The sequence below is a fragment of the Gavialis gangeticus genome, unplaced genomic scaffold (genome assembly GCF_001723915.1).
Source record: "Gavialis gangeticus isolate Ggan-Ray unplaced genomic scaffold, GavGan_comp1, whole genome shotgun sequence".
Lineage (NCBI taxonomy): Eukaryota > Metazoa > Chordata > Crocodylia > Gavialidae > Gavialis > Gavialis gangeticus.
Window position 1 is genome coordinate 758,405 of NW_017728959.1, and position 12,308 is coordinate 770,712.

A 12,308-nucleotide genomic window follows, 5' to 3' on the forward strand; every position below is an offset into this window, starting at 1 on the left:
AATCAAATGTGTCATATTGACTAGATATGGGAAAATTCAGAACCGTATTTGATCACTGCGGTTAGCACAACCTAGGATGTTTGGGGTAATACTATATCCTCCAGAAGCATTTCTTCTCGATTCAGCTTTGCACAGAGCTTGATCTGATAGATGGACCAACCATATCGGCCAATCCCGATCCAATACCTGACGTTTAATAATAATGCAGGGCATTTTTACATTTGTTTTACATTTATAACACACGCACACACCAAGTTTTAGTTCAAACACCCCCATCACCACTTCTAAACGTGGGGATGCTGATACAGATGTGACGGCACTTAAATTAGAGTGGCTTTCAGAGCCACTCTAATTTAAAGTGCTGCCCTCCCCTGCCCCCACTCCAGGAGCATATGTAAAAGTGTTGTAGCAGGTGGTGCCAGCCTAGCATTGCCTGTGACTGGCTGTGTGGAGCCCTTCAGCCCATGTCCTTCCATGTGATTCCCTTAAACTATGGTCCAGGGGCAGCTGCTTGAGCCTGCCCAGTAGGGCTGAGAGGGAGGGTGTGAGCCTTCCTGGCTGCCCAGGTCTGCGTGGTCTCTGGGCCAGGCTCCTCACTCTCCTCCCTCTGCCCAGGGCAGGGCCATGGGGCCATTCTAGACCTGGAAAAACCAAGCCACTCCTTCCCTGCAGTCATACCCCAGGTCCTGGGAGCTGGACTCCAGTGAGGTAAGGGCCCCTTCTGGAGCTGCTTCGGTCCCTGGCAGGCTCTGCCCCCTGAGGGGTGCAGATCCTTGGGCACTGCGGGTTGAGTCATGCTGGGCCTGGCCAGGCAGCTACACCCACCCCTCCCTGCCCCTTTGCAGCATTTGGCACCTTTTACAGTGCCTGCCCTGGCCGCAGTCTACACTGTGTCAGCACCTGGGATATCACAGCAGCTGCTCCAGCTCTACTCCAGCCCAGCTCACCGGTGGGAATGGGGATGTATCTGGGGTTACCCCAGCTGATGGGAGGGAACCTAGGAGTACGGGGCCCTGGCCAGAAGGCATAATTATTGGAAAACTTTATCAGCTACAGTGCCCAAAAAAAAAACAACTGATAGCTGATAATATTATTTCCCTTTTATCAGTGCTGATCAGATAAGCAACTAATGTATCAGTGGCAGGCAAGGTTCTTTGGGTAGACATGATGTCTTTTATTAGACCAACTGAGTACAGGCACCCCCTACTTAACGCTGTTTCACTTAGCACTGTTTCACTATACTTCTCACTTTAAATTGATACCTGATTTCACTTAGCACTCAGCAAGTTTTGTTATAATGCTTGTGGTCACCATCTTGGGTCATTAAAAACAATTGCAGTCGCCATCTTGGGTCATCAAATACTTTTGGTTTCACTTAATGGTCAGTTTTTCAGGAACCAATTAAGAGTGCTAAGCGGGGGTTGCCTGTAGTTGGGAAAAAAAAGTTCTTGGCAAGCTTTCAGGCCCAGTCACCCTTCATCAGGCATAGGGAGACTCCATGTGTCTGACGAAGGGTGACTTCCTAAGAACTTTTTTCCAACTACTCAGTTGGTCTAATAAAAGATATCACATCTACCCAAAAAATCTTGTCTGCCTATGTCCTTAGACCAACACAGCTATAACCAAAAACCTGATGTATCAGTGCACCTCTAATGTTTACCCATTCACATTCCCAAAAAACAGCTTTATGAACTGGTGCTATCTTCTTCGATTTCTTGGGAGGTGGCAACTGTGTGTGCAGCCACTGGATGCTATGCTGTTTCAGTCTCACGATCAAAGTGCTGTGAACCCATGTCTCATCCTAAGCTGCAGTCCTGCTCTGGAATTTTTTGGGGTTTTCTTAAAAGCATCCTGGTAGATCATGCTATCTTCTGATTAGGGGCGCACTGATAAAGATTTTCTTGGCTGATACCAATAGCTGATTATTAACCAGGCATGTCAGCAGATATGGATCTGATAGCTGATTAATAGGAATGCAGCCCGGCAGCTTGGAGATCAGTGCCCTGTTGGTAAGTCTTTGGAGGGGAAGGGGCATGGGGGGGGCCAGATTGAGGTCCCCACAGTGAGGGAGGGAGTGAGGCAGGGGCCAGGTGCTGCCCAGCCAGGGTGATGAATAGGACCCCGAGGCCAGGTGCTGGTTGGAGCCATGTGCAGCTTGTCCAGGGGGTGCGGGAGGGTGGGAAGGTGGTGGGGCAGCTCCCTGCTTCTGTGCGCAATCCTGGGGGAGGCATGGGAGGCATGTACCCTCTTGGATTTGTGTGCGGAGTGGAGGAGCCCTGCTGCTAACTCAGGGGCAGGGGTTATGCCAGCCTTTTCCTGGTGATGGGGCTGTGCTCAGAGCTGGCAGGAGCAGGGCAGGCAGTGGTGGCATCAGTGCTAGGAAAGGGGGCTACAGATAATTTTGGAGTGGCTATAGTTCCCCAAGCCACACCCCTAGTGCTGCCCCTGCTCAGGGCACTCTGCTCTGCTGCCTTCCCCTCAGGAGCCCTCTGATGTGGAACAGGCAGGGGACATGTGGCTAGCGCAGGGCTCCTGAGGGGAAGGCAGGACAGCAGAGTATCCCAAGCAGAGGTGGTGCTAGGAGATGTCTTAGGGGGGCTACAGTCAGCCCATAATTCCCCCTAGTCCCCCTATCCAGCACTGCCACTGCCCACCCTGCTCCTGCCAGCTCCCAACCCAGCTCTGGCCCAGTCTCCTCACTGGGAAGAATCTGGCTTAGCCCCTGCCCCCTAGGCGACAGCGGGCAGCACGCCTCCACCCTACACACAAATCTTGGGGGGGGGGGCACATGCCTCCCCTGGGCGTGTGTGCAGTTGCAGGGAACCGCCACCCTCCTCACCCCTCTGCGCCCCCAAGTTGTCCCTGGCTCTGTCCCGCTCCCAGCCCTGGGATTGCATTCACTGCTCTGGCTGGGCAGTGTCTGCCTCTGCCCCACTCTGTCACTGCAGGGGCTTTGATCTGCACCTTCTATAACCCCTTTCCTCCTCCATGCCCCTTCCCCCTCACAAACTTACTGGCAGGATGCTGCTCTCCAAGCTGCCAGATTGCATTCCTGGCCACATGTATGCTGCGGCTCTGAACATTCATACAACATTTATTGGTGACATTATCAGCTACACAGGCTAAAAAAGCCAATTACTGATAATGTTGATTTTCCTTTTTATTGGTGCCAATCCAATATGTGACCAATATATCGGTGCATCTCTACTTTTGATCACTGCTCATTGAAGACACTCTCCTTGCTTACACCTTTATCATGCCCAAGTCTTTATTGAGAATGGTATGCAGTGACTCAGTGCCGATGCCTAACTTCCAAGTTGATGTGCCAGATTTTTGATTTTGTCATTTATCACTATCTTATGAACTATATTTTACGGACTACTTGTGGCCTCTATGGCTTTGGCTTATCCTCAGGGCTATTTCTCTTTTACTTTAATTCATCTGCTCATTTATTTATTTTTACCTTAGCACGTGAAGGGACTTCTTCCTGCAGTATTGTTACCATGTTCTTATGAAATTCCTTTGAGATTGAGTCTTGCTTATGGAGGTACTTGGTTACCATTCTGGTTTCATTCTCCAATTTTTAAATTTTCAGTGACTGAGTAACTTTGACACATGTTTGTACAAGTTCTGCACACATTTTAAAAATGGCTGCTGAAAAATAAATGTATCAAAATATCAATATGTTTGATTTGTGAAATTTCTTATATTTTAGATAGGTCAGGATAGATACTTTCCAAAAAAAACAGGTAGAAATCTATTACCTGGAAGCTGTTAACCCAGGTCCCTCTTTCTCAAGAAAGGTTTGAATCTGTATCTCTGATTTTGCAGCACAGTGCTCTAACCACCACACCATAGGAGATGTTAGCTGGCTCATTCTCTCATTTTTGAAGCTGGCCTCCTGAACAGCCAGGAGAGGGAGATCTGGGACCAGGAGGAAGAGAGCAAACCAGAGGGTATGTGGCTCTGTAAGATGGATGCTGTTCTGAAAGTGAGCAGGCCCTTGGGCAGAAACTTTTCACAGCTTCCATTCAAACAACAGGAGAAAGGATTGGATAATGTTTAATCTGTGGCATGCTGGTTAGAGTGAGCAGGGTCTTAGGAAGTTGGAGAGAAATGCATTCAAAGCCCTTCTGGGCAAGGATTGTGCCTTGAATCTGCATCTTCTGCTTTCTGGGTGAGTGCCCTAACTATTTAGCTGTTTGGCTAAAGATGGGGAGGTCCTTTTTCATGTTTTTTTTCAGAATGTTTGCTCAGGTACACATATACATACCTGGGAAGCATGTGACCTACTGCACGTGCCGTCCACATACGCACACTTTTGTGTCAACACTACAGCAGTAACAATCGCAAACTAAGTACTCAAAAATACCAATTACATGGTAGAAAACTACTGTATGGACCCACACTATGTGCAGGTAAAGGTGTGATGGGATCTAATGCTTAATTCACACAATTGTACCTCCTGCCATGCTAGGCCCTATGCTTGCTCTTTCCCCCAATTTTTTAGAATTTCACGTCTTCCATGAGTTCTCGGAGATCATCACTAATGGCTCTAAATTTGCTTCAACAAATTCCCCAGGTATTGTAGATTTTAAAATTTAGCAAAGCCTAATAAAATTCAATCTCTTTCTTGCCTCCACATTGGTGAAGTACTCTCTTAACTGTTTTGTCCTTATTTGAATCTGAGCACTTACTGTATTGCCACTGATTACATTAGGAACATGATCATAGTTAACCTTTTCAGTGAAGACTAAAGCAAAAAAAAAAAAAAGACATTAAACACTTGTGCCTTCTAATCATTATTGGTTATCTTTCCTTGCTGAGCTTTTTCAACCCTGAGTGCCTTCCTTCACCTGTAGAAGTAGTAAAACTGCTTCAAAGAAATACCAACTTTTCTCTGAAAAAAATTGCCTGGTTAGGAGTAACTTAAAAGACAAACATCTTGCCCAGCCTGAAAACACACCATTGTTCTGTAAATTTAGCTCCTTTGTATAAAAGGATGCATTAGAGACTGTGGGAAATGTAAGCTACTCTTTACATCTCTGCTACTTCACCAATGTGGAGCTGAGAGCTTATGTTACCATCAGTGAAATAGCTGACAGCTTTTTCAGGAAAAAAACTTACTGCTCTTCTATAATACAGGGCTGTATGGTTCAACTTCTGAGTGGTTGGGAGCTGTACACCACACAGACTACATTCTGTGCAGGCCACCTGGGACTTTTCCAGCTGCATGGGCGGTGCAAGCAGGACAGGCTCCTGTGCCATTGCCACGTGGGTAGTGCAGGCAGTACCCTCTTCCACAACTTTACTGGCTACCTCAGGCTGTGTGTTAAGCCCTCATAGTCCAGATGCAACCTGTGGGTCACTAATTGGACAGCCTTGCTATAAAACATGTCATAGCTTGCTCCTCTCACTTTTGGAGGAACCTAATTGATATACGATCTTAGGTGCTTATGAAATCTGTATTCCAGTGTTCTCCAAGTGCTTTTATCTTTTAAGTTATCCACTGTTGTTTCTTCTGCACACTGTAAGGAGATACTTTCTTAACAAATCCAGTATTCTCTATTTCCTATGACTGTAGAAAGAATGCATATGGGATTAGATTATTTGTACAATAGTATTTTAACCATGTAATGTAGATGTAGCCTTCAATGTGGAAGAAAAAGTTACACTTGGTTAGCCATAAACGAAGCATTTAGGACTGATCGGGAACTGGACTCATGGGTCCAGTTCCACTGAAAAACCTGACTGTATAGATACATAGCTTCTTAATAAACAGACTTACTGCTTTGTGTACATTTATATCTGTTGACTTTAGAGATGAATCAAGATTTTACTGCTTATTATCCTGGGAAAGCCAACACAATTAAAAGGTTAAGCTAGATTCTATTCTCTCTTTTACAGCAAATCCAGAGAAATTTATCTAGTTCCAAGTGGTTATGCTTGTGTAAACCTTTTGAAAGTAACTTGTATCTGAATAAAACTTAGTGAAGAATAAGAAGATCCAAAAATCCAGTTTGCCTTCTGGACCACACGTATCCTGTAGTTTTACCAAGGATGACTCTGACCCTCAGAATTTGTGGGGCTGGTTGTCTATAAATGATATTTACTTGTAAACTAAGCACATTTGATAGTCATTGAGAGACAATAAAGTAGAATCCATTGTACCTCACTTGTAAATAATTTTTTCAGAGTAGAGCTACACTTCAGTACACTACTTATGTAGATTTATTTCTAATGGAATATTTATCTTAGGCTTCTTTCTTGGGCCAAACTTTAGCCTGTATTATGGGGTCTTCTTCTAGTCAAATTTTTCACTAAAAATGTTAACACCAAAAGCAATGGATTCTGGATATCTGAAATATACAGAATAAGCATTATTTGAGATGACAGAAGTGATTCTTAAATTCCTTAGGGGAGTAATGCTGTATTTATGGAAGACAGGTTGCAGCACCAATATTGATCTGTCCAGTCAGGGTAGAAGGTAGGGTAGATATGAACTTCTATAGACTAATGTATAGTCTGGGCAGGACCTAGAATCAGTACAAAGATTCTAGAAATTTGATAACTTCTCTGGTTGGATTATTTTCAGCTGTATTACAGTGCTGCTCACCAACTACCCACATAGATCCTCTGAGTGGTTGTGCTAGTCCTACAGCTTCTACCTATACCCACTGCAACTATTTCCAGGTTAGTGCACTAAGCTAAAATAAAATAGTGCTGTGTGGCTATGGGGAGGAGGGCTAAGGAATCCAAAGTGGATGTACTTGAGTTGGTGAAATTAACTTGACTATAAAAATGCCTGCAACAACAGCAGAATGTAAATATGAAGTTTTTCTTCCTAGTCCTCAAATAAACATATCAAATGTTCCAGTTAATGACCTTCTTGCTCTGGATCAGGTAACTGCAATATAAAAGAAAAGCTGACTTCTCCAGGGTTATCATTTTGTGAGAGTGACTCTTAGGGCATTGTCGCATGTTGCACTTTGAACTCCTCAAATGTTGGTCTGTGTTAGTGCTAGCTTGAGTTTGGAGCAGTCAGACCTGGAGGCAGAGGTGGGTAAAATACGGCTTGCAGGCCAGGTCCGGCCTTTGGAGAGACTCTGTCCAGCCCCTGGAGGGTCCCTCATTCTCACCTGGCCCAGGCACCATCCAGCCTATGGTGCATCCTGCCACCCCTGGGTGTGCAGTGGGCTGAGGTAGCTCCACAGCTAGATTCCCATTTCTTGGTAACCCTGGCAGTGGCGGCTCCTTCAAGTTTCCATCGGCCCCGGCCCCATGTGGGCAGGGCCCAAGCCCCAGGCTCAGCGCGTACCCTCAGCCTTGGCCTGCCCCGTGTGGACTCGGGGACCTGGAGGTGGCAACAGTGGCAGAGGAGCTGCAGGGCAGCCCCGGTGCAGGCTCTGGGTCGCACTTTTTTATCCCCCTGCCGCCACTCATCATGGACAGGGCAGGCGAGCCTGGAGCGGGTTCTGCAGGGACTCCAACCTCCTGCATGGGGTGGGCTGGGGCTAGGGCTGTGCACTCAGTCTGGGACCTGGGCCCTGGCCACACAGGTCTCGGCAGGTGTCTATGGGGCTGGGGCTGGTGGCAGCAGCAGTGGGAAGGAGCTGCTGCCTGATCGGGGCACCAAGCAGGCAGGGCCCATGCCCTGGGCTGGATCTGGAAGCATCTGAAGCCCCAGGCAAAGGTGGAGGATGGTTGCTGGTAGCAGGGCCACATACGGGTCTTGAATGACTTATGGATTTGGAATTGATTTGGCTTATTTGACTTTGGACGTGAAAATTTTTCCTAAAAAAACAAAACAAAACAAAAAACCATGGTTCTAGCCCAGCTTGTGATGGGGGTCAGGGTCCCTGCAGCATCTGCTCTGGACTCACCTGTCCTGGCCATGATGACTGGTGATGATGGGAAAAAGTGGAACCCAGAGCCCACACCAGGACTGCCCTGTGGGTCCTTCCCGCCAATTCTGCCACTACTGCCACACCAGCTCACCCACTCCCATACCTGCTCCCTGCCCTGCCACAGCCCCCATCTCATGTACAGAGGTTTGGGGTACTGTTGCATGGAGTGGGGTGGCTACCCAGTCCACAACAACTCCCCAAAACTCCCTGTGTGGCCTGTGAGCCCAGATAATGGCTCAGAATCTTCTCTGACTGTTCCCAATCAGCTGTGATTTACCGCTAGAGGGCTGGCAAGCAGGGACTGGACTAGAAACTATAGCAGTGAGTTAATTCTTATTAGAGAGCTGGTGACTCAGGATAGAGTGGGGAGGGGTGAGAGATGTATGGGGGGGCAGGAACATGAAGCTGGGAGGTGGAAAGTTAATGGGATGGTGGTGGGTAATGAAATGGAAGGTGGAAAGGAAATGTGGATGGGGGTGTGAAATGAAGGAAGAGAGCCACTGAAGGATAAAATAAAAAGAAGTAGGAAAAAAAATTAAAAAGAAATAAAGAAATACATAAGGTCTCATGTTTCAGTAACCTGGGATTGGGATTGGGATGTGGGGGGTGCCAGTCATACTTTTCAGGGTAGCTGGGAGCAGTGAGGGAAGGTGCTTTTGGGGGAGCTACTGCCACTGCCCCAGGAAAGAAGCTCCAGGTCATGGGACTTCATCTAGCCCCCTACCTAGTTTCAGGTGTTAATGTGTGGACAATCCAGAGATTAAGAGCTCTAGGAGCCACCTAAAATTAAAGGGTAAGGGCCTTGTTATAAGCTAATTTTAGATGGTTCCTGGAGCTCTTAGCCCCTGGATTATCTACTCATTAATACCTGAAACTAGCTTTAAACACACTTTAGGTGGCTTACAGTTATGCCATTCCAGGGCAGGTTTATCTCTTATCTGTATTATCCAGCTCATGTTAAAGTTAGACAAGCTTTCAAATGCAAGATATTCTTCATCAGGTTTCACCTGTTAACCACTTTACTTTTTATGGCCCATTTTTTCAGGACTCATGCACCGAGAAGAAGAATGTCTTGCTTTGAAAGCTTGTCCAGCTATCCCAACTATGCAGTTGGTCCAGTAAAAGATATCGCCCTCAGAAATTATTGCCTCTCATTTAATTTCTGAACCATCATGGCTACATCATTACTCTTATACTACTGGAACATTGTAGTTTCGAATTCTCATCCTGGGAGTTGGAGGAATGGGACACTGTGGTTCCTGTACTGGGTTGGAGACCTCAGATGGAAATGGGAAACTTATAGTGAAAAAGCCTCATTCTTTTCACCTCCTCTTGTTACAGCTGCTCTGGCAGTTAATTCAGAGATATCCTCAGTGCAATTTCAGCTGCTAGCTCTAAAGCAGTTGCAAGTCTACCTTTATATATTGGCATATAATTATTTTTAATGCCACCATTGATCTTTGGTGCCAGCATTGCTCTGAGGAGCCAAAACAAGAAAGAAATCATGAGTATAGTAATGACTCAACTAAAGAAGGAAAAGATGGACAGTCTCTGCTGTGCTCTGTGGTTCTCAGAGCCTGAGAGTCCTAAAAAAATCCCAGCACTAAGAATTTTAAATATTCCTACAGTGTTTTGTATATTATCCTTATTACAGTTCACTGTATTTGTTTCCACAGAATCCTCCAATGCAGTCATCATATCCAGTTGAATTTTTGCCATCTAACTGGCCATGCAGTATGTCTGATGAAAACAAGAAGACAGAAGTAAACTTAGAAGCTGTCTTTCAGATTGTAGATGAGATGCATTCTTCTCCCAAATTGGAGATGGTGAAGGTGGAACCTGTGGAGAACCAATGTTCAACCCCACAGCCTAACAAAAGCCAACGGCTTCTAGCTACTCCTGAAAATATTGATGTACCTTCCTCAAATCAGGCCAGTGAGCTGGAGCCTCTTACTCCTGTAGGTTCAGATATTACGTCATTTGTGGTGGGAGCAGATCAAGCAATGGCCTGTTCTCTGCCACAGTCTCCTGAGTTTATTTACACTATACAAGCCACTGAGTCTCTAGAGACTGCTGCTACACGAATGGTGCAGGAACCTGCAGCCACACAGGAAGCGCATGCAAAACTGAAAGAACAGCTGAGCCATGCTTCGACTCAGTCTTCAGTGGTGTTTGTTCATGAGGGAGTGCCATTCAATCTACAGCAGGTAAGCAATGTAGAACTAAAATAACACCATACAGCAGGGATGTCAAATTCATCAGGTTCCACTGGCCGGATGGATGGCACAGGGTCAATTCATGGGCCAGACTGGACCTGCACACCAACCTCGGCATGCAAGGCCTGTCTGGTGCATTCTGCCTCAACCGCATGCACCATGTGTAGTGCATGCCAGCCCTGGTTCCATACACTGCAGCCCACGCCCACCCTGCAAGGTGCATGCAGGGTCAATCCATCACACAGCATGTAGCATGTGTGTTTACTCCAAGACCCATTAGCAGCACTGCAGGCCAGATCTTTGACAACCCTGCTATACAGTATATTTTGCTGTGATAGCCACACTGTAGCAGGGCTTACAAATTCTTAATTGCATAAGTTAAGACTATTAAGAAAGTAGAATTGAATAGATTTAAGTTTGTCGGGGTGGATTCTCAGCTAATGAAATCTGCATCAGTCCATTGAGATCTAGCCTATTGTATATGCCTTGTATTATGTGAGAAAGCATGGGAATCTTGGGAAATATGGTTCAGCACAGAACATTAGCTTATAAAAAAGGATGAAGACGTTAGTCCTCCAAACTAGCTTCCATGTGGCAATGTTTCATAACAGGGAAGTGCACTTGGGCTGATTATTATTTGCTTACCGTAGGCATGCAGCCAGCATGCTTTGTAAACTTTCCCTGATGGCTGCCACTAACTCATCCCTGCACCTCCCCCCCCTCCCCCCACATAGAATCATAGAAAATTAGAATTGGAAGGCACCTAAGGAGGTCAAAGCAGGACCATCCCCAACTAAATCATCCCAGCCAAGGCTTTCTCTAGCTGGGTCTTAAAAATCTCCCAGAAGGGAGAATCCACCACCCTTCTGGGCAAGCTGTTCCAGTGTTTTACTACCCTCCTAGTGAGAAAATTCTTCCTAGTATCCAACCTAAACTTCCCTTGCTGCAATTTGAGACTTGCTCCTTGTTCTGTCATCTGCCACCACTCAGAACAGTCTATCTCCATCCTTTTTCAACACCCGCCTCCCCACCCTTCAGGTAGTTGAAGGCTGCTATTAAATCCCCTCTGTCTTTTGTTCTCAAGACTAAATAAGCCCAGTTCCCTAAGCTTCTTCTCATAAGTCATGTGCCCCAGCCCCTTCACTATTTACATTGCCCTGTGCTAGATTCTCCCCAATTTGTCCACATCCTTTCTGTAGTGGGGGCCCCAAAACTGAACACAGTACTCCAGATGTGGCCTCACCAGTGCTGAATAGAGAGGAATAATCACTTCCCTTGACTTGCTAGCAACACACCTACCAAAGCAGCCCAGTATGCCATTATCCTTCTTGGCAACAAGGGCACACTGTTGGCTCATATTCAGCTTATTGTCCACTGTAATCCCCAGGTTTTTTTCTACAGAGCTGCTGCCTAGCCAGTCAGCCCCCAGCCTGTGCTGGTGGATGGGATTGTTCCACCCTAAGTGCAGAACTTTGCACTTGTCCTTGTTGAACCTTGTGAGATTTCTTTTGGCGCAATCATCCAATTTGTCTAGGTCACTCTGAATCCTAGCCCTCGAGCCTGATGCTTCAGCCATTATACACACACACCTTTGTTGTGTAATTTGCTAACAATTAGGGTGCCTAAATCCTAGCCTTATTTATGATTTATATTTGGTCAAAAATGCATTGTACCTTATGAAAACTCGGACTGTTGTTCAGTATGCTATAACAGAACCAGAGCTCTGGTATAGTCAAGGTTAAGAGCTTCCATCTCCTTCAAGTCCCAAACTGGAAGAATAAAACTGAAGATACGGCTGTTGAGAGTCTCATGGGAAAGCAACAAGGCTGCTGTCGTGGTGGGGGTCTACTATAGACTACCAGACCAGGAGGAAGTGGTAAATGAGGCTTTCTTCAAACAGCCAGCAGAAGTTTCCCAATCACAGGCCCTGGTTCTTATGGGGGACTTCATTCTCCCTGACATCTGCTGGGAGGGCAATACAGCAGTGTGCAGGCAATCTAGGATATTTTTGGAGAATATTGGGGACAACTTCTTTGTGCAAGTGCTGGAGTGGCCAACTAGGGGTTGGTTTTCTTGACCTGCTGCTCACAAACAGGAAATAATTGGTGGGGGATGTAGAAGTGGATGGCAGTTTGGGCAGCAGTGACCATGAGATGATAGAGCTTAGGATCCTGAGGAAAGGAGG

At 46.2% G+C, this 12,308-nt stretch overlaps 1 protein-coding gene across 1 annotated transcript in view; it reads left to right on the forward strand.

Moving 5' to 3' along the window:
- Window positions 1-12,308, forward strand: part of HSF5 (heat shock transcription factor 5) — a 43,071-nt gene that overhangs the window by 10,423 nt on the left and 20,340 nt on the right. Inside the window, exons 3-4 of the mRNA XM_019504692.1 lie at window positions 6,596-6,693; window positions 9,584-10,114. Of these exons, the coding sequence (XP_019360237.1) occupies window positions 6,596-6,693; window positions 9,584-10,114 (629 nt within the window). The remainder of the gene's footprint in view (window positions 1-6,595; window positions 6,694-9,583; window positions 10,115-12,308) is intronic.